Source organism: Phaethon lepturus, unplaced genomic scaffold (assembly GCF_000687285.1).
Source record: "Phaethon lepturus isolate BGI_N335 unplaced genomic scaffold, ASM68728v1 scaffold6518, whole genome shotgun sequence".
NCBI lineage: Eukaryota > Metazoa > Chordata > Aves > Phaethontiformes > Phaethontidae > Phaethon > Phaethon lepturus.
In genome coordinates, this window is record NW_010559723.1 from 3,370 (window position 1) to 26,995 (window position 23,626).

Below are 23,626 nucleotides of genomic sequence, written 5' to 3' on the forward strand. Positions count from 1 at the left end.
ATGAGCTCCAAGAATCAATGAGTGTTAGCTGGCTTTCGAAAGTAATTAGTTGGTTTGGGTTTGGTGTCACTGGTTGGATCCAAAGTTTGATAAAATATGTAAGGATGTTTATTGTAATTGTAATTATTTATAGATGTAGCAATATCTTGTATGAAGTCAACTATAATGAAAGTTGTTAACATACGAATGGTCCAACTAACTAACTATACCCCCTTGCCGAAAGATGAGGAAGACTTAATCAATGTCCCTAATTCTGAAATAGCAATTTAAGATCAGATGGACTCACAGGGTGGCGGGAGGTGAATACAGAATATGTTTTTCTTGCTGCGTATGCAGACCCCAACTCCAACGCGCCAGGGTGGCGTGGCCATCAGCCCTTGCACTGACCACGAAGGCTGCAACCGACAACAACGACCAGCTTCGTATCGCTGGAAACCTGAGACCAACACAAAAAAGGTACTCTCCCATCACGACAAAGACACCATCTGTGAACTGCACTGCCAGAAGAATGGCAAGAGGAAAGGAAGAAATGCCCAAAATATACATAATCTTTACACTTTATTTTGGGGCATTAATTTTGTTAACTATTGCTGTAATTCTTTTGATATATGTGTGTTTACCTTGGGATTATCACTGTGGACAATCACCTCCTTCTAATCCCCCTGAACTGTAAACAAGTCACCATCTGTGAACTGCACTGCCAGAAGAATGGCAAGAGGAAAGGAAGAAATGCCCAAAATATACATAATCTTTACACTTTATTTTGGGGCATTAATTTTGTTAACTATTGCTGTAATTCTTTTGATATATGTGTGTTTACCTTGGGATTATCACTGTGGACAATCACCTCCTTCTAATCCCCCTGAACTGTAAACAAGTTCTCAAACTCGGCCTGGGACATGTTTCTGTTTTGTAGAACCTGTTAGATTTAGATATATTATAGTTATAAGAAGATGTTGTGAACCAGTTAAATAGTTGTAGTTACCATGTGCATATATTGTCACTTCTACCTTTTTTCTTTTTCTGTCCCTTCTAATCTTATCTTCATGTCATACCCATGGACGAGGCTTAATGGTACCAATCAATGTTTAATCCGTGGCGTGGTGTGGTGGACCGACATGTGGTTTTTGTTTTAAACAATTTGTGGTACTGAGGAAACCACAAAGAAGAACGAGATACCGGTTCCTGCAGAGCAGACATACGGTGCAGGCGAGAGACACCAAAGCCTGCAGATGTGCTGTTGCCTGTTGCATATGCATGAAGTTTCTTGGAATCGGGCAGGGATTGTGGGACTCAGACTGTATAAAAATGACACCATCAGAAGTGAAGGGGGGGACGCCCACCACCAAGGAACATCAAGAGCACCAACAGGATGCTGCTGGATCCATGGGTGGCGATATCTTCTTTGCTGCCTCTCTCCCTCCCTCTCTCTCTCCCCCCTCTCCTCTCTTTCTCCTCCTCTCTTTGTCGCATTGTAAAAGACATGCTGCACGGGACTTGTTTGTTTAGTTGAGTTGTCTAGTTAGGGTAGTTGCCGTTGAGACATCCATGTAACCTCATGCCTTGCATTTTGTATTATTAAAGTGTTATACTGGTTGGCTGGTGTTGTTCCACCTTAATTCAGTCCAAGGGGATCACGAACTTGGTCGTTGGTCCCACGGGGAGGGAGGTCATCCTGAACGGCTCCTTTTGGGCCGTGACACTATGGCTGTCACCTACCCTGTATTTCACTCTTCTCCGACCACCTAGAATCACTCAAGTGTTGAATATAAGCAAAAATCCCGAGTGCTTTGGGGTATTGCTATGCACTTTCATTTTTTAGTTAATTTTCATTATATTAAAGCACCTTACTTAAAATAAAGTCTCATTAAAAGTGTATTAAAAATGTAGTACTCCTACAGATTCAGTTCTAGTTCCATGAGTAATACAATACCAATAAATGTAAAGTCATTACTTTCAGAAGCATAAAATTAGTCCAATTTTCATATGGAATTATACGGAAGTACTTTTATTAGGACAAGTGCATTATTACAGAGAATATGCAGCACATTGCATATATACATCTTATGTCCATATCATACATCTCACATCACCTTTAAAAACAACTCTAATATTTTAATAGAAAACTTGCTGCTCCTGTTTCCTCTTATTCTCTCAGTTCTCTTTTTATGTAGTGGATGCAAAAATTATGCTTTCTCAGATCACAGTAAGGATGCCTTACTGTCAGCACTTCTTATACTTTGTTGTTCTCTGTGGTTGAACACAAGTCTAGTGATCTTTAGAAAATTGCTTCTGAATGATCCTTGCAGGCACTGACCATGCAGACACTGGTGACTCAACCTAGTATTGAGTATTTAAGTGGTAGTATTTTCCCCTCTCTGAGTGATTTAGGTAGCTAAATGTCTTTATCCATTTACGCATTATCCTTATAAAATACTCTATTAAAATATAAAAAAATAAAACCACTAAATACTTCATTGCAAAATGAATTATTGCATGTAGAAACCATTGCAGTAATAGTAGATCATGTTTCTTAAACAGTGAGTTGACCAAAAGGTTATGATGTCACCTTTTCTCTCAAGCCTAATGAATCCAGAATTTGTTCAATGATGAATAATTTCAACAGGAAAGGGTGAAACACACAGTCCTCAGACAGGTAAGGTGAAAAGGAAAGTACAAAAGCAGATGAGGATGATAATTTGAAACCCTGTATGCAGACAGGACACCAGATCTGAGTCTCTCATCCCTGAGCAAATATTTTAACCACTCTATCTCCTGTATGATGGATAATTCTTCCTCCAATTACTTTTTTTAGAAAGCAAGCCATGAGTGCATTTGCATAAGGCCAACTCCAGCACTGTGTTTCAGGAGTATTCTATGTATGCCTACTGGATCTGGGCAGAGGACAATGTGAGAGGGCCAATTAAACAGATGGGGCATGACTCAGTTGCCTAAGCATAGCATTGGGCTAGAAAGTCTGACATGGGGTCTGTAAGCAACCTGAGCCTTTCTAGATTGTCAGCTGAAGACTGGGAAAAATGGAATCACAGAAGAATGCCAGTCAGAGGTCACCTCTGGAGGACACCTAGTCCTACCTCCTACTCACAGCAGGGTCAGCTTGGTTGGAAGTTAGATGAAGGTGCTCAGGGCCTTGTCCAGGTGGAATTTTAATACCTCTGAGGAAGGGTAGTCAACAGCCTCCCTGGGCAATCTGTTCCAATGGTTAACCATTCTGACAGTGATATTTTTCCCCTCTTTCTATCCAGTTGCAATTTGTCTCATTGCAACCTCTGACTGTTGCCTGTTGCCCTTTTAATGTGTACCTCTGAGAGGAGTCTAGCTTTATCTTGTCTCTAGCCCTCCTAGTAGCAGACAGAAATTAGAAGCCCCCTTTAAGCCTTTTTTTCTGCAGGTTAAACAAACACAACTTCTTCAGCCTCTTATACTTCATGTGCTCCCAGTCCCTGACCATCTTAACGGCTCCCTGTGGGAGTCTTCCCAGTTTGCTCATTGCTCTGTCCTACTGGAGGGGGCAAAGCTCACAGTATGCCAGATGCAGTCTCCTAGGAATGGAATAATGCAGCCCAGTATGCTATTAGCCCTCATTGCCACAAGGGTACACTGCAGATACTTCTTCAAGTAGTCCACAAGGGTGGGGGATGCGTCTTCTGCTGCAGACCTGCTGCATACAGACAGGTATGTAGCTCCTTTTTTGGCCACCAACTGCCGTCAGGAGTCTTGTTGGCTTTAAGAAGAAAGTACTGTTACACTTGAAGTGACCAGGATTTTAGACGCACTTAATTATCCAAATTCTATAATAGATTATAGTCACAATAAATTTCAGCTATTTTAAGCTAACGTTTACAAATTCATCTAGCATTAACCAATGCCAATAATTGATTCTTTTTATTACTTTAAAGGAAGGAAGTATAAGAGCTGTCTTCATCTTTAGCAATAAGTATTATCTTCAAATTATCATCCAATGACTTATGTTAATGCTTACTATATGATAGGAACCAAAATATGTTGTTTGGCATTGCAAATTTACTAAAGACTGCAAAAGCTGAGAAGGTTATAAAGTATTTAGTAATGCCCTTTTCACTTACTGTGAATTCTTAATCCCATTGAAATAAAGAGAGAATGGGGCTATTCAGATGAGTAATTGCTCTCTGATGAGCGATACATATCCACTATATGGTTCTTTTTCCAAATAAAAAATTATTTCCCAAACATTAGCCTTTTTTTTCAGAGCTAAGCTCTGTAGATTTATATGCCTATTGCTTTTCTCTTATTCTAGACACAGAAGAGAAGTGACAGCATAGGATTCAAATCCCCTTGGCCAGGTTAAATTTCCCCTTAACTGTGATGCTGGCATATTTAAGCAAGTTGGCAATGTACATAACTACCTGATTAACTTCTAGAGGATGTTTAAAGTCTGGCTTAAGTCAGCATTGCTGACCCTGAACATTATCACATATTTTTTCATAAAGATTATCATATTTGGGGACAGGGTGTGTAAATCTTGCTACAGTAAGCAGCTTGCTACACATGGTACGTAGACACCAATGGTATTTTTTTTGCAGAAGAGGAGCTTTTCGTTTGAGTCTAAATAATAAACTGTAATGACTAAATTACTTTTTTCATAAATAAGTTTCATGGTGATATGCTTATCTAGCTCTCATTTAAATGTATATTGATTACTGCTTACTTATTTCTGATATTTTTAAAAATTCTTTCAATATTATAGCCATTTAAATACACAATGGTGTCACAAAAGGCTAACAGCATATGCATTTAATATAGAACAGAAACACATCTGCCATGAATTAAAACAGGAAATTAGAAGATAGGAACAGTAAAAAGTCTGTAGGATGTTTTAGCAACCACCTGTCATTCTCTAAATTTTGCCTGATCTGAGTCAACTAAATTTTACTTTTAAATAAAACTAGCATATGTGTCTTGATATGATCAGATTCATTGGTAGCTAAAATTTTTATACTTCTGAAAGTAAAAATCCCTACTTTAATCCCCTTGGAACAAATATTGTAAGTTCTTGATCATAGGAAGACTTAATCACCTCAAAAACACTTCAATGAATTTTACAATTTATCTTTCTATTAATTACTTCTATATTGTATCTTTCCTTCTTACACCACAGCTGGACAGCAATTAAAGTTGTGCAAATAATCATCTTCATGCAGTACAAAGATCTTCAAGAAATATGTTCTGGCTTTTATCTTAAAGATAAGAAACAACTTATCTGGACAAAAATGGAGTTTTTAATGAAAGCCTCCTGGGAAAAATGAAGGAAAAGCTAAATGATTTTACAATGTCATTAATTAAGTCAAGTTCATGAAACTGGCTTCAGGGTTTTCCCCATAAGAACACCATCAAACTCTTCCTAACATACATCATGCTTCATTAACACTGTTTTCTTCCTATTATGTCTCTCATTAAAAAATAACATCACTTGGAAATGAAATATCAAAATGCTGATAAGAAAACCAGAAATTATTTGACATTGGAAAGTAGTAGTCCATAGATGGCACTTAATGCTAATGAAGCAATATATTAGGTACTGACACTTATCTCTTTCCTTAGAATGCTGTTCTTGTTTGAAAAAAGAGGGGCCGGATAGCACAAATGCTCTCATTGTAACAGCTGTCCAGATTCATGTGATGGATGTGGAAATAGTCTCTAGGTAGAATTTTGACTGTAATTCTGTTTTCAGACTGCATAAACCTTTTTGACTTTTACCATATTCCCATGCTTTCTAAGTGGTGCTGATTCATGTTTCAAAGTGCAGAACAGCTTCATAATACAGCTAGCTAAATAAATTCCCTCTAGCTTTACATACTTTAAACTGAACCCCTGAGCTGAGCTACTGATGTTACTGCTCCTTGGTGTAAATGATTGAACCAGGAGGGGGACCAGCAGTTCACCATACTGGAATCTGTTCTCACAGACCTTGCATGACTTTGGAAGCCCCTTACCTTTCTGTTTTGTTTTGTTTTTTTTTTCTCCTGAAAAAGACATACTACAAGCAGAACTTAGGGTCTTCTGTAGGTTGAAGCCTCCTTGCATGATCCTTGAAAAACAGATCTTTTACAAAACTGGCCCTACTTTTCAGTAAAGGTAGTTGGAAACATGCTGCTCTTCATCCATTTTCTTAATATTTGGCACTGGAACACCACTGCAAAATCTGATTGTATTATATTCATCTGCTGGTAGGCTGTATATGTAACCTATGTTTACTTAGGTGAAGCATCATTTACTCTTTGATACCAATGTTGCTCTTAAGTATTTGATAACTGACTATATAGTCTAGATGTTTCTTTTATATATATTGCATGTATTTTATCATTCATTATTGAAAAAGTTTGATAAATTTTTACACTAAATTGCTTCATTATGGCTCAGGGTATAAATCAAAGGTGCTACATTTCTTTTTTTAATTCTAGGATTGAATAAGGCTTTGAAGTGGTAAGAACAGAAATCTTGATGATGGTTAACAGCTTTCTTCAACTGCTTTCCTGGACTATCAAAGGAAGTTCTAGATATTTCACTTTTGAAGGTTGATAAGCAAGCTGTGATAATGACATCTGAATCTTATTCATGATTTTAAAGACAGGAGATATTCTAATGAAAATAGTTACCATCTGTTCTATAGACATCCTTGCCTTGCCTATAGGCATCTCTCTGCATAGCTTTCTTCATTCCCTCTGACTCTCAATCTTGCACCTTCCCACATCTGTGTCTAGATTCCTTCCTTGTTGTCTGTTGGCCAACATCCTTTTTTTAAGTCTCATTTCTCCCAGAAATATTCCCAAAGCCATCACATCTCCATAATCCCTCAACTAAATGTCCCATTTCCTTGCTTGCTTTACTTTTTTTTTTAATTACTTGGTTTTATGAAGAGTTTCTTTGCTCACACATGAGTTTTAAATGACTGTAAAGAATAACTCAAAGAAAATGGGCATCTTTGTCATTCAGAGGGATACTGAAGTCAAAAAAAAGCAAAGCACAGATTTAGTTTGTTTTTTAAATTTTCATAGAATCATAGAATCTTTGGGTTGGAAGGGACATTTTAGAGGTCATCTAGTCCAACACCCCTGCAATGAGCAGGGACATCTTCTACTAGAGCAAGTTGCTCAAAGCCCAATCCAACCTGACCTTGAATGCTTGCAGGGGTGGGGCATCTACCACCTCTCTGGGCAACCTGTGCCAGTGGTTCATCAGCCTCATTGGGAAGAATTTCTTCCTTAGATCTAGTCTGAATCTGCCCTCTTTTACTTTAAAACCATTACCCCTTGTCCTATCACAACAGGCCCTGCTAAAAAGTCTGTCCCCATCTTTCTTCTAAGCCTCCTTGAAGTACTGGAAGGCTGCAATACGGTCTTGTTGGAGCCTTCTCTTCTCCAGGCTGAACAACCCCAACTCTCTCAGCCTGTCCTCACAGGAGAGGTGTTCCATCCCTCTGACCATTTTTGTGGCCCTCCTCTGGACCTGCTCCAACAGGTCCACATCCTTCCTGTGCTGCGAGCTCCAGAGCTGGATGCAGGACTCCAGGTGGGGTCTCACCAGAGCAGAGTAGAGGGGCAGAATCACCTCCCTCGACCTGCTGGCCACACTGCTTTTCATGCAGCCCAGGAGACGGTTGGCCTTCTGGGCTGCGAGCTCACATTGCTGGCTCATGTCCAGCTTTTCATCCACCAGTACCCCCAAGTCCTTCTCAGCAGGGCTGCTCTCAATCCCTTCATCTGCCAGCCTGTATTGATACAGGGGATCACCCTGACCCATGTGCAGGACCCAGCACTTGGCTTTGTTGAACCTCATGAGGTTCACACAGGTCCATTCCTCGAGCTTGTCCAGGTCCCTCTGGATGGCATCCTGTCCCTCATGATAGGAATTATGATTGCTATTATTTTGAAAGTATTTTTTTTCTAGCAAGTAGTTAAATGTATTGCATTCAGTGAGGCTTCTGAAAACAGTGTAATTACGGAACATAGTCTAAAACACAAGAAGATCTACAGCATTTTTAAAAAGCTACAATGTCCAGATAACTCCTGTAAGAAGTGTATTGTGCAGGTAAACTGAGGACCATGTAGAAACTGTAAAACAAGAGTGCTCATGTGGAAATTGCTTATATTTGGTGTCATTTTACTATATCTGTGATTCATGAAGGAAACCGTTTTCATTCTTGTGTAATATGTGCCTGTTATCCTGTTATTTCATAGAAACTCCTCAAGTTAGATTTGTTTCACATCTCTCTTGTGAATTACTTCTATTGAAAACTGAGTATTTAAATCACGCTTAGTAACTTATTAAAATATTTTAACGGATCATTTGAATCACAATCTTCTATGAGTTAAAAGGTATTTTTGTTATGATCTTATCAGTGATACTATATTATATTGTTATCTTTGGAACAATCCCAAATTTATCTATACATCTCCTTCACAATGGCAACTGCTCACATTTATGAGATGAATAGGGTATTAAGACATAATTCCAGCATGCTGGCAACTGTGGAAGGCATTAATTCTTTAGCAAAGGCTTGTGTATATGAAGTAAATCAGCCACACACCTATTTTTCACACTTATAAAGGAACATCATCTTACATGTATGCAATTTATGACTGGCTAAGGACAATGGCTAAAAATATCAAGCTATGTGTGGTCATTTACTTTAACAGACTGTTACTTACCCTAGTCACTGTTGTTTGACCACATCTTTAGTTATTAACGGAAATCTTTACAGTATCAAGTTTCCTATCAGTCTAAAATCAGTATGATTTAATATTAGTAATATTTCATGTTAGTATTTACAATGGTACCAACCACACCAGACAGCACATAAGACCAATTATTCATGAATTTAATAAATAAAATTGCTAGTCAAAAAGAGGTTACTTAAACATAAAATATTTCAAATAATATAAAAATGCACTTTAGCACTTCCTTTTGATGTAGTTTAGATTTTCCTAGGCTCAAAAAATTATTTCACTCTCTTACTTAAATATTTCTTGTAGGGCAAGCCAGAGTGCTGTCAACTTTCCTGCTTCAGTGCTGAATTTGAACGGCCTTTATACACTGCACGCTTTTAAAAATGACATGCAGGGCTTCCAGTCTATACTCTGCTCCTTCCTACTGGTTTCCTCATATATTGCCTATGCTAGATACAGCCTCTCTGCACAGCCAGACAACTTTGCATCTGGGCAACACTAAGTATTTGGCTTTCCCTTAGGAAAAGGTTAAAGAGGCTTGAGATCCTAAGGTACAATAACACTGAACTGCACATTACTGGGAATAGGGACAGAAAAGCCAGGTGGTAAAAAGTGGAGAAACAGAATTAAACTACCATTAAGAAGGGAAAACACTAAATATGGGTTGTACTTGATATCAATGAGTCACTACTGACAAAGACAGTTCCCATGCAGCAGAACTCTCCCCCCTAAACATCACAGTCCATATTCTACAACATGGTTTGTATTGACCCTTCTCTGACTATTAGGTCTTCAGTTTACAAGTTTTCTTCAATCTAGATGTCTCTAGCCCTAAAGAGCAGGTATTTTTAAGTCTCTGTTTATTTAAGGCAGCGCGTTGGATCTGACTTTCTGTACTGCTCTTTGTTAACACTCTTGGAAGAAGACTATGTGGGGACTGGGAAGGGGTAAAAAAAGAAAAGATGGTCTGAGATTTGTTGTTATTTTTGCCAGGCTTCATTTCCCATTGGCTGGCACAACAACTAAAATATCTTTTCTTTCAGTAAAATACACCCTTTACACGGCTTTCAGCACTGAAGCACTCTTTTGTTAACAGGAAAGATACACTATGAGTGACTATCTCAGACTGCTCATTTATGGACCTCAGTTACATTGCAGATGCTGAAGTCCAAATGAGCAATTCATCTATACCACTCTTCAGTGCTGATATTTTTTCCCCCCAAAAATTTCTAAGTGTTCATGCAGAAACATTGTCTGAGAAGCAATGCACCTTCTACCTGCCAAAGGTATTATGTCATGTTTCCAGCTTGAAATATGGAGGTGCCTTATTTCCATAGGGACACAGTCCCCTAAGTCACTCATCATGAGTATATTAAAATATGATGACAGAATTGAGTTCAGCAAAAATCAGAGCAGCTTCTTTCACTTTCATGCAAAAGCACCTATTAACGGTCACTCATCTGACAAGTGCCTAAACTCAATACAGGACCAAACATTCGTGAACATCTTTACAGCACACTTTTCCTATTAGCATTCTAGGTCATGCAGGCTGGACGCAGCCTCTCTCATTCATCAGGCCTTTGGGCTACTGTCTGACACGGTTTTACCTCAAAGTTTCTCAGACTTTGGCATGGGTCAAAGGTTGGACAAATTAGTGTGGTGGTCAATGATCTGCTCTGCAGTTTGCCCTTCCCAAAGGACCTTCTGACCACTTCTACTCATCAGGCAGGATGGGCATCATGACTACAGTGCAGATACACATCTGGTCCATGATGGGCATCCACAAACAGTACAGAGCAGACAGAATCAACAGCGTATTTGCCATGTCACAGAAATTTTGACCATGTGATATGTTTGGTTTTGACCATGTGGTCACTGTATAGTTATTTATGAAAACCAGTTTAATAACTGTACTAATAATATGAAGCTAGAAGTACTGTACATTTCATACCCTTTATTATTATCAAAATGAGATATGAATGCTACCATCATGTTTTGATAAATTTTTAGGGGCATTTTGTTAAGAAGAATAATTCAGATTGAATGAAAAAAAGAGATTTGAAAACATTTATACGCCAAACTGTATAATTACACATTTTAAAGGGGAATAGCAGGCTCCTTTATAAGTCATGTTATATTTTATATTTGAAGTTTGTTTGAAAACAGTGAAGTTTGCAAAGTGTTCAGTGAATTGATATGATAATTCTTGAAACAGGAATTGTCACAGAAGTTACACAGTCTCATCAGCATGGAAGAGTTGCTCCTCAATGCTCATCTGGGTTCCAACCTAGTAAACTACCTAAGCATATCACATTTGTCTTACAGCTAGATAAGTAGGAATTTATGCTTTGCTGCATAGATCTTATAAAAAAACGGTTAATGAATTGTTATATTTTTCTACAAAGTCAAATAAAGGTTGAAAAAATATTAACAAAACTAAGAAAAAAGTCTGTTGTATCTGACACATTGTTGCCATTCTTGCCTTAAAAATCTGATTTAAAGAGTAAGGTCTGCTTATTCTTGCTGCCAAGATCTGTCACCTACATCTGTCTAGATATATTGATTACATTCAGTAAATCAATGTATTGTACTGCTACCAAATATAGTAAAATGTGTATGTTTCTGAGTTGTCAACTGGCTTTTTTTTCCGGACATCTGCTTAAATGTATTAGTCTCTGGAAATGAAGAGAGACATACAGAACTCTCTAGCCATGTTCTGTTGCATTTTATTAGATAATTATTTGCAACTATCAATAGATATTCACATGAGAAAAAGAGTAACTTCTGCAGTGACCTTTCTTGCATAACTCTGCAAGAAAGAAGTGCTTAAAATATTTATAGAACATAAATAACTTAGCTTAACTGAGATATTGAAAAAACACTATTGGTACTTACTGAGTGGCAGCTGGACTATTCAAATATGGCCATAACAGTAAAAAATAATCATGTGTTTAGTGCTTTATATCCTCTAAGCTCCTTGCAAATATTCATGACAATGTTTCTAAAACAGTGAACAAGGAAAAATCACTTAGACTTACCCACATTTAATCTGCCTGTGACTTCCCCATTTGAATTGCGAGCATTCACAGTCACATTGTGAGTAGACTGGAGAAGCAGTGATGAGTCCTGAAGTACAAAGAAAAAAAAGTAGATTGAACAGAATACTTAGAATTGTTAACAATTTTCAAAATTTAGTGCAGTGTTTATAGTAACTCAGCCACTGAGAGAGCTCTGCAGCTACAAAACCATCCACAGATGACATCAAATACTTCGGGCAGATATTTTTGATTACTTCAACTATATCATATTTAAAATAAGAAAAAAATTATAGAGAATGCTTCAGGTGAACAAAACCTCTGTTACTGACCCAACGAACATGGTTGCTAACATTTTATCTTTTGGAAAAAAATGCTTAAGTACTAGATTTACTGCCTTTCAATACATAATTGAGACTTCTAGAGGACAGCCATTCAACTGAAGTGTAAGTACCCCACTTCGTGAATTTATACTGTCATATTAGCTTGGTGAGAAACACGTATTTGCATTCTGCTTCCTCAGTGGTCCATGCAGCATCTATGCTTTGGCTTGATTTTGGCACCTGGCACTGACTCTCCTGGCAAGGAAGCTCAGACAGCGAGTGATGGAGAAAGTGGCAGGTTGACTAGCTCAAAGCTGGCTTTAAGAGATGACAGTACAGATAAGAGTGTCAGTCTAAATTAAATTGTCTCCCTGTCCGCCACTCAGAAGGATGACAGAAGTGTATCAGGAGACTGGACAGCATTACCTGCTTGTCCACATCCCTGCACCATGATTTGAGCCTAATACCCCTTGTACTGTTCCACATCTGGTGTCCCAGTATACAAAATCACATTTGAAGGTCAAAAAGCAATGGCACTCATATTCAACTTAGCTCTTCTCAGAAGGTAGCATCACAGATGGGACATCTGCAGGGCAATCAGAGCCTCATGCCTACCCATCATTCTGTGCTACTTATGGAAGCCAGGGCACGCCAGGCTTACCAGGTGTAATTGGTATCTTCATTCATCCCTACCACACCTTACCACAATCCAGTCTAGCTATGGTAGGCAATTCAAAATTTAATGTCATTCTTAGACTGCAGCCAGCACAGAATTACTTCACTAGACCCCAAAACATCCTCTTGTGTTAACTCATGGCTTGGTTTTGTGCTTGTTGAACTCCTCCCAGGCAATGTACCTTTTCCATTACTTATTCCTAGACCTTCCACTCGAACTTCTCTGTACTTCAGGCCTGTTGGAGCCTCCCCAAGCTTCTCCTTGTCTTGAAGAGCAGATGAGTAACTGTTTTGAAAGACCTAGCTGCCCACCGTGCTCCATCAGACTAGATATACAGACAGTAATGAAACCAGTTCATAGCAAGACACCTGTTAGGGTCATTTGGAAGTGTCCTAAAACTTTATGAGGAGGTCAGTGAGTGGGTTCTTATGTTTTTCTTCAATTTACCATCGGAATTGTCTTTAAATGCAGCTGATTTTCAGGGAGATCATACTGGCCACTGCTTTAATTGCTTTTAAGTATCAGAAAATTATCTGGGGACAAAAAGTCTGATCGCACTCACTTGGATCAGCAAATTGTAGCCACACTGGTAGACTTAAAAAGATGGAAGTTTTTTGCAGTACAAGTGCTTTCATTCTAAACCATACTTTGTATCTAAAGGACAAGAACCTATTTACTGATAAGAGTATCTAAGCAGATCTCAGTTGCCAAAGCATCAGGGTGTACATGACATAAAGAGGGTATTGGCAAGCTGCCTGCTTGTGACCTCAGAGAGGATACTCATTCCTAGATAAATAAGTGAGTTTCTATCTACTGGAACATTGTTAAAGATCAGTCTCTTTCACATATATGGCTTCTGGTACTTTTTCTGGACTCAAGAGAGACTATGCAGCACCTTGAAGGGCTAAGCCCTGAAAGTCACTCCCAAGTCATGTTCCCATCATAATTTAATGCTCAGAGTAGAAGATACTCTTAACAAGGCGAAGTGCCAGGTCCTGCACTTGGGTCACAACAACCCCATGCAACGCTACAGGCTTGGGGAGGAGTGGCTGGAGAGCTGCCCGGCGGAAAGGGACCTGGGGGTGCTGGTTGACAGCCGGCTGAACGTGAGCCCGCAGTGTGCCCAGATGGCCAAGAAGGCCAACAGCGTCCTGGCCTGTATCAGAAATGGTGTGGCCAGCAGGAGTAGGGAAGTGATTGTGCCCCTGTACTCGGCACTGATGAAGATGCATCTTGAATACTGTGTTCAGTTTTGGGCCCCTCACTACAAGAAGGATGTTGAGGTGCTGGAGCGTGTCCAGAGAAGGGCAACGAAGCTGGTGAGGGGTCTGGAGCACAAGTCTTCTGAGGAGCGGCTGAGGGAACTGGGATTGTTTAGTCTGGAGAAGAGGATGCTGAAGACGTGGAGGTGGACGCTGTTTCCACCTTGTTGCTCTCTACAACTACCTGAAATGCAGTTGTAGTGGGGTGGGTGTTGGTCTCTTTTCCCAAGTAGCAATAGGATGAGAGGAAACGGCCTCAAGTTGCGGCAGGGGGGGGTTAGATTGGATATTAGGAAAAATTTCTTTACTGAGAGAGTGGCCAAACATTGGAACAGGCTGCCCAGGGAAGTGGTGGAGTCACCATCTCTGGAAGTGTTCAATAAATGTGTAGACGTAGCACTTCGGGACATGGTTTAGTGGGCGTGGTGGTGTTGGGTTGATGGTTGGACTTTGATGATCTTAAAGGTCTTTTCCAACCTTAATGATTCTACGATTTATAACCTGAGAATTTTCAACAAATTTTACATGAAGAATTTTTACTACACACACATTGAATAACAGTGGTAGAAGCAATACACAGTTTGGAGTCCAGCTTATACTTAAAAAAAAAAAGGATATCTTACAAAGAGGAAGATAGGCTATCTCAAAAGAAGTGTATTGGGTCTGGCTGAGATGGAGTTAATTTTCCCTGTAGCAGCCCTCTTAGTGTTGTGCTTCATACTGGTAGGTAGAAAGGTGTTGATAACACACCAGCGTTTTGGCTGCTGCAGAGCAGTGCTCACACAGCATCAAGGCTGTCTCTCCAACATTCCACCCCCTGCCCAACAGTAGGCTGGGTGTGGGCAAGATCCTGGGAGGGGACACAGCCGGGACAGCTGACCCAAACTGGCCAAAGGGATATTCCATACCATATGATATCTGCTCAGCAATAAAAGCTAAGAGAAAGGAGGAGGAGTGGGGGGCATTTGTTTTTCTGACATTTGTCTTCTGGAGCAACTGCTATGTGTACTGAAGTCCTGCTTCCCAGGAAGGACATCACCTTCTGATGGGAAGTAGAGAATACTGCTGATGGGAAGTAGAGAATAAATCTTTGTTTTCTTCTGCTTCCATGCACGGCCTTTGCTTTTTCTTTGTTAAACTGCCTTTACCTTGACCAACGTCTTTGATTTTTTTTTTTTTAATCCAAGTTTCTTCCCTCTGTCCTGCTGAGGAGGGGAGTGATAGAATGTCTTGGTGGCACCTGGCATCCAGCCAGGATCAACCCACCACAAGAAGTCACTAAGTGAGCAAACTAAATGACTCTCATTTTGTAAATTATATGAAGAAAAAGTGAAAGCTAGCAGAATTAACACAAATAATGAAAAGTCTTAGGAAAAAAGTAAGCAGTCTGTTAGAATGAACATAATAGTAAGAAGTTGGTATGAAGTAGAAAAGGAAAATCAACAAAGATCAGGTAAATATATTACATTTCAGTACATTGTGCTAAGTGACCCACAAATCTGGGCACCTTTATTACACTTATTTGACTGCCACTGGTTGATTTAAAAAGTAAGTTAGTAATTTGTAATATCAAATGTAAGTGCAAATAAACCGTATTCTAGACCTGTAGCTTCCGCATGTGTGTTGTTGATTAATTCAAATCTAGTAACATTTATGAATGCTCATCTTTTATCTTCCCATGAATATGTATTAGCTGAGATACAACGGTCTTGCCCACAACTCTGTGTGGAACTCATAATGAAGGCATAAACTTGTAACAGGCTCCAGAGATGATGTACAGCAAGCAGATTTTCTGCTACATATTTTCTTAGCACTTTGGAGAAAGCTGTTAGGCAACTATGAAGGCAAGGGAGAAAGCTGCTATGATAGCTGTAGGTGGCCCAATTCTCTAAGAGACAAACTTAGAAAAAGAAATCATAACAAATAAGCAACTTTATGCGAATATATAGATGGCACGCAGGAGATAAGCTACAGTCAATTAAGCCTCTAGAGAGTTCAAATATTTTAAAAAGCAAGTAAGCAAACAAACAAACAAACAACCTCTGATGAATTATCAGTTCATAGGGGGCAGAGATATGCAGTAGCCTGAAGGCTCTAATTAATGCATGCTGCTAATGATCATGATGGGTCATTAGACAGCTGAGCTTATATTAGATGCTGCCACACCTCTTTCTTCCTATATTGTGCTAAATGTATTAAAAGCTGGAAGGAATATTAAAAGAGCACGAATGGTAGCGTCACATTGCATAACAATTTTTTTGGGCAGAGGGAGTTCTTAAGTATTAGCTATGCTGGTCTTAAAAAATTACATATCTTACTGGATAAACAACCTCAAGGGAAATCCATTTAAGCACATAAATAGTTTTCCCACTGCCTATGAGGCAGAAAAGCATACAGCATAAGAAACAAAACAGAAGTACAGATTTAGTAATGGAATTTCACTGTCTAAGTCTGCTCCTGCTGCTGGAAATACTTGTTGCAGAAAAAGAGAAAAAGAAAGGCTTAATAGTCATAAAACATGTTGGCATTGCTTAAAATTTAGTGATCAAGCATTTTAATAATCTCGTTCTGATAATTTATTTACTCTCTTGATACAGTGATACAAACACAAACTTTTTCCCTAGGTTCAGAAAAGTCTCATAGCTGGCTATTTCTTCTCTGTGAGGATGATTACATGTTTAAGGAATGAAAGAGCTATATTTGGCTTTTATTCTCATTGAATAGTACTTTATTCAATGAAATGTCCCATTGGTTGATGACAATGCTCATAAAACATGGCTTTACTTTGTGAGAGTTTGGATTACAGGTGATAGTTCTGAAAAATAATCATTTGTTGGCCAGAGACAGGTATCGCTCTACAAAAAAATTCACTGGAATAAGTTTCAGAGGTCACCTGAATAATTAAAAAACAATTCAGATTCTCTCTTCCTTCTTCTAAACCAAATACTTCAATAAAAATCTTTCATACCATACTCATTCTCAGTGCCATTTCAAAGTTTATCTGCTTAATAAATATTTTCTTGACCAATTATGTTATTCCTTTTTTCCTCAATAATAATAAAAACAAAATTTTCTGTCTATGTAAATCCTGAATCTTTCCATTTAGTCTTGTAGATTTGATATATATAAAGATGTAAAGATACAATACACATAATATTGTTGTCCTAGAAGTGACAAACCCTGGGCTTATTAGAGAAATAGTAACTTTTCCAGTAGGATCCACTAATTTTAGAGATATTGAAACTATTCTGTAATGGATGAATAAACAAAACAAGCAGTTTCACAGGGCAGCCTGCATTAAGAGATAGTCTCAGTAAAAATAATGAAAAACTTCCTACACACTTAAAATCTTAGCATTACTTATATACATGCCTAAGAGAAAAATGTTTATTCTGCCATAGCATCAGAACATTGACCTAATGATAATGCTTGTAAAGTGTTCAAAAATATGTGTGTATACATGTATACGCACACATATACACACACACACAGATGTATCTATTCCCATGACAGATGCCTGGACTTCGCCTAAATTCAACTGTTCATAAGTGCATTAATGTTATTTTAGCTTATTGAAAGATTATCTGCTCACCACTCGAGAATGGATTTCTTTGGCATAAAGAGGGAATAAGAATTCCGATTCTCCTTCCAGACGAAGGCCTTCTTTCGTAACACGCAGGTGTCCCATTCCAGTCTGAGGAAAAGATGCAAGAATTATTCACATCTTACTATTGTTGCTGCATTTATTTTTTGCTCATTTCATAAACTGAAATTTTCCAGAGCTGCCTGCCTCCAGTCTACAGACAAAGATACCCATACTAATGCACTTAAATTTTTGAGACTTCCTCATTTCTTCCAGGAGTATTTTTAAGAAATTGTAGCTTTCAAGAAGTTATTAAAGTTGGGATTTTTTTTTTGAGAAAAAAAATACTATTACAGTTATTAACATAAACAGAAATGCATTTGTATTGGCTGTGCTGCAATAGCCGTTGTACTTGCCTTCTGAAATGTCATGAATGATAAACTTTTACACATGAGTAAACAAAACTCATGTTAACAGCTCAAGGTTTATTACATCAATCATGTATTTTACAAGGAATATAATACTTCTAAGGCTACTGAAGGGACAAAGAGGAATTTTTATTTGCTTCCATTTTCAGTAATTACTTCGTTCTTTTTAATTAATTTTGCATTCCTTGGTTTATCTTTTTTTCTCCTCTAATTATACTTCAAGGCTCCATCTCTCACTATCATCTTCCTTTCTCTCTGTCACCTGCTTGTCCGCTTTTGTACCTTTCTTAGGAATTGTAGCCCAGTTGTGCTTTCCAGCCCTTATTTCATCCTTTTTGCTTACTCTCATCATTATCATAGAATTGACAATGTGAAAAATAAGTGAGAAATTACTTCAGTAAATACACCTGAGGAATTGCAGCCTTCAGCTGCAAGGTATTTCACAGGTGTTTAGCTAAGCTGTAAAGGAGTCACTATAAAAAGTGAGAGAAAGCTCAGTAAAAAATTTGCAGCCTTACAGTGTGGCTGCATGTGAAAATATTTCAAGTCAACTGTCTCAAACTACTAGGAGTAGGTGGGAGGATTAAATAATAAACAATACATCCAAAAAGTATTTCCACTCCAAATACTTTTCATGTTGTTCTGTATGAAGAAGAGATACATGACAGGTCACTGATGATACATCCATAACCTGTTCATCTAACGGATTCTGCCTACCACTGAAAAACGTGGTAACTTTAAGAGACTGTGATTATTTTCAAATATGGTATGTTCTCACCAATGAGATTATATATATATTTATTTAAAAATATATAATGCTAAATAACATTTTTAATAAGCCTTCAGTGAAAAACTGTGGCTATTTTCTTTTAACAGGCTTGAAGAGCTACAAAGAGAGAAACAACCTGTGCATAAAGTAAGAAATCTTCATGTCAGCAGTTCTCTCCACTGGAGAGTACAACTGTGATTCCTCCTCAGCGAGGATTTACTTCAGGAAAAAGACTTTTAGAATAGCTTCTTATGGAGTCTGTTATTCAGTGTCAAATATTTTACTCCTTTGAAACCCATAATGTACTGACTTTTCTCAGTGGAAGTAGATACAATTTCTAAATTCTAAACCATTGCAAAGCTTTTAAAAAGTACCTAGTATATACTTATGCATCTCATGAGGCAAAATTAAAATGATGCCTATGGTAAGCCCCGTATGGCTTTCTTAAACAGAATTTCTAGGCAGCACTGAGTGATTTAGAAATACGTTTTTCTAATGAAGATTATGGACAGTTTTTTCCCCACTTGTAACACAGAACAGAGATCGCTTCAACATCATAAAACCACATAGGTTTTAAGAAAAACACTTTTGAAAAATAATGACATGAAATATCAGGATATTCTAAAGAAATACCACTAACAAATGGATCTTATTTAATTAACTAAATTTAAGATTTCAATATTGCTCTGATTGCATGCTTTTCCTATCAGGTGAAAGTATATTATATTAAGCATAAGGTTTAAACACAGTTTGCTTATTTTTCCTGGAATATAAGGAAATAAATAAACAGTATGTTATGCAGTAAGTATAAAAATGACATTGACAAATCTGAAATTCAAGAAGGCAGAGGAAGAAGTAGCAATTAATTCTTGCTCTGAAGGAAATCAGGGAAAATTAACAAACTCCTGGGTGGCAATCTTTATCCTGCCCTCGGTTTTGCCAGGAAGAAATTTTTAGTACAGACAAAAACCCTATAATTGATGTTGAAAAAGAAGATTATGCAATTTACTCAGCGCACTCGTTCTAATGGATTCAGATTGTTCAGTGATGATCATTCTAAATATGCTATAGAGACAAAGGAATGTCTTTGATATCAAGAATAATATGCCATATGACAAAACTTAGCACTTTAACTTATCTATAAGTTCTTATTTTTCAGTAAATTCAGTCATATCACTCAGGATTACTTTGTATAAGTATGTCCTCAAGTATGTCTGACTTTCTTCATCAGATATTCCATTTAAGCATTAACACAAAGCTCACATTCTCACATATTTGAATAAAAGCCTCATTATTCATTCTCATTGTTCACTCAGGAAGTGAAAAAACATACGAAATTTAGACTTGGGTTACCTGTATAAATGACTATCTGTGTCATGTGATGATGAACAGATAAACTCTGTAACATGCATGAGGAAAACAAAAATGTGGAATTCATATAATTATCGTCACTTTTAGTACCGTTGTGACTGTAAACAATTATTATTTCCTTAGCATCTCAAGATTGTAAAAGTACTGAGTTATGCAGTACTGTAAGATGGGGAAATTCTGTTGCCCCCTGTTATAGTTGGCAAATTGAAGTTACATAGAATGTAAGAGAGAGGGATTTAGGATAAAAAAACACCCTAATGCACTGAGATCCAATGATAAGTTCCATAAAAAGGAGTATAATAGTTACACATAATGTTCTCTCAGTAACCACTCTGCTTCTCACATTACCATTTAGGAGAAGCCAATTATTATTTACTGAGTATTTTGACTTCCTCAGTGATGAACAACCAATGCTTTCAGTTTCAAGGATTTGATGCTGTTCCTATTCAAATCATTGGATAAAAAGTATTTCTATTGACTTGAGGACAGGGTCCAAATTTCAATCAGGCATGGACTTTGATGCAGTTATAAAATAAGCTATTGATTAGGAAAGAAAATTTTATGTTATGCTGTTGACAGGAGTTTTATGTTACGCTGTTTTATGTTATGCTCCCGTTATGCTGATCTTGGTGACTGTCACTGCATCAGTGTGCTGGCCCTGAGCTGTAACACATTGTTGGGGACTTAACCCTGAGGCTCATGTTTTCTAATTACTCAAAGCCCTCAGCAAGGCAGGGACTGCGCTGTGTAGAGGAGGAGGATGAAATGGTATCTCTGTAGACACTAAGCAGATTTTGCTGTTGCTGCAAGGGGTTGATGGGCATGGAAACTGCTAGCAGCTGCCAAACCCTTATGCACCAAAGATGCAATTTAGCATTAGTGTTCACAAAGGTGTTGCCAGTTTTCATTTCAAAACTGCTAGGCAGTTTCTAATTGGAGTAACAAGATGTCTTCAATTGCAGTAGAAGCATTTTTCATCATTTGAAAATGCTCTTGAGGAAGTAAGTGCTTGTAGAAACAGGGACAAGGCCTTCTAGAAGTTCAAGCCTCATAAAAGCTCAAGAAAAGGCTTGATTCAGAAATCACGGTCTAAAGGATACTTGAGAGCTATTCAGCAAATTGTCTACAGAGAGATACTCCAAACCACCTGAAATAAGTAGCTATCACTACTAGGATCCTACATAAGACTCATTGTTTTATGGAGCATCTGGATAGGAGGACCATCTTGGATGGGTTATCATTCTCCTAGACACTAGACACAACAAATATAAAATATTTTTCCTCTGAACAAAGGGGAAGCAGTTCCATTCTCCACAAAGTAGAGAAGTGTAGTATGTCCCCAAGCTGTGGAAAGGTCCTTAAGTTTCTTTCAGAGGACTATGGAAGGACCGAGTCTTTCATCAGGACCAAAAAGTTCTAAAAGTCATACTGATGGGCCTGGTAGTATTGACCACCGCCTTCTGGCTATGAATGTCTATGTTGAGGAAAATATAGACATAACTGGATAAAGCAAGTTTGCCAGGATTGACACGGCTAGCATTAAAGGCCTGTCTTCTTAAAACAGGATGCAAGAACTTTCCCACTTCCACCTGTTGTCATAGAGGGACCTGCTGCTCTGGCTCAGGACCAAGAAAGTCACTTGGAAAGAGATGCGCATTGCACACTGCTGTGGGACTATTAGGAATAGAAGCAAGCAGCTTTAGCTCTAGGGCTCTTTCACACATAGTGACTTTCTCAGGCAGCTGAGCTTCTTGCTGTGTAATGCTTATGGATTCAAAAGAGCATCAGATGATATATTTGGGATTTATCTCCCAAGCCAATATAATAATGTAGAGGTCTGCTGCTGTAGGCACATGGCCCTTAGAAATGAGGATGAAGCATGAGGAACATTCATTCAGTTTATGATGAGTATTTCTAGTCACCTAAATCCCATCAATAACTGTAACTTGCATTTTCCTACCAACACAGAAACTGATACACGTGGGGGCTTACTATATCGGGTCAACCATTCTTATTATTATATCGTATCATCACTATTTCTGCACCTTCTCAGCATGAGACTCAACTGCAGTCCTCAGACTCCTCTAAACAATGGAAATTAAACTTCTGATCCATGTATTGGCTAATAGTTGCACAGGAAGATGTATATTTTCTGCTTTTGTGGAGAGATCAAATACTGGAAACACAGGCATACCCATATGTTAGGATGGTTAAAACAATAAAATCTCTAAGTTGATCAAAACATTAGCTTTAATGTGCACTCTATTCAAATTAAAGTAGCTTCTGTCTCAGGAGTTAATAGCATGTTTGATTTGTAATACCTGTTCCCTAAATATTCAGATTTTCCAAATATTACGCATGCAGTAGTTGCCAGTTGGAACCGATAATGATACTAACTTCAGAGTAAACAGGATGCAGCATTTCCCTTCAGATAATATTATCTTACTTACAGGATACTTACATCCTACTTTTAGGCCAGCCCAGGGAAAGACCTTGGCAAATTCAGACCAAGACATCATTTGTTGTGCCCCAAAGCTAGTTCAATTAATGGCTTTATAGATCCAGCTTTCACTGCAGTACTTCTTGCAACAATTACTATTTAAAGAACTTGTTTTGCAAACAAGAGAATACTGTTTCATTGAGATAATAGGGCTGTGGGTAGAGATTGTTAAAGAGCAATCAGCAAAACAGGACTGGTAATAAATCTGATGAAACTCCCTGTTTGTCTTACAATATCTATTTTGGAGCTAAGTACGTGCTTGGTATAATAACATTACTGATGCCTCATCTCATTTTCTGTTGTGAGGACTCTATTTCCTGCGCTCAGACAGGGAAGGTTACCCGACACCTCATCTTAGATGACAACTGAGTCTTTTCTGTCGAAGACGTTGGTCAAATCAGAGCACTTAGAAGAGCAAGCACTCCTGGTATAGAAGTTAGTCTCACCTGGCTTAGGGTTGGATCCAGACTATAAACACTGTGCTGGTTTTGGCTGGGATAGAGTTAATTTTCTTCATAGTAGCTAGTATAGGGCTACATTTTTGATTTGTGCTGAAAACAGTGTTGATAATACAGGGATGTTTTAGTTATTGCTGAGCAGTGCTTACACAGTCAAGGTCTTTTCTGCTTCTCACACCACGCGACCAACAAGGAGGCTGGGGGTGCACAAGAAGTTGGGAGGGGACACAGTTGGGACAGCTGACCCCAACTGACCAAGGGGATATTCCATACCATATGATGTCATGCTCAGCATATAAAGCTGGAGGAAGAAGGAGGAAGGGGAGGGACGTTCAGAGTTATGGTGTTTGTCTTCCCAAGTCACCGTTATGCATGATGGAGCCCTGCTTCCCTGGAGATGGCTGAACACCCGCCTGCCGATGCGAAGTGGTGAATGAATTCCTTGTTTTGCTTTGCTTGCGTGCGCAGCTTTTGCTTTACCTATTAAACTGTCTT

The 23,626-nt window shown here is 38.3% G+C and overlaps 1 protein-coding gene across 1 annotated transcript in view; it reads right to left on the reverse strand.

The window, feature by feature from the left end:
- Window positions 1-11,764: 11,764 nt before the first annotated feature.
- LOC104625747 (gamma-sarcoglycan-like) overlaps window positions 11,765-23,626 on the reverse strand; it is a gene marked incomplete at its 3' end in the record, with an annotated part of 19,840 nt that continues 7,978 nt past the window's right edge. Inside the window, exons 2-3 of the mRNA XM_010293451.1 lie at window positions 17,615-17,716; window positions 11,765-11,852 (exon numbers count right to left, since the gene is read on the reverse strand). Coding sequence (XP_010291753.1) covers window positions 11,765-11,852; window positions 17,615-17,716 — 190 coding nt within the window. The remainder of the gene's footprint in view (window positions 11,853-17,614; window positions 17,717-23,626) is intronic.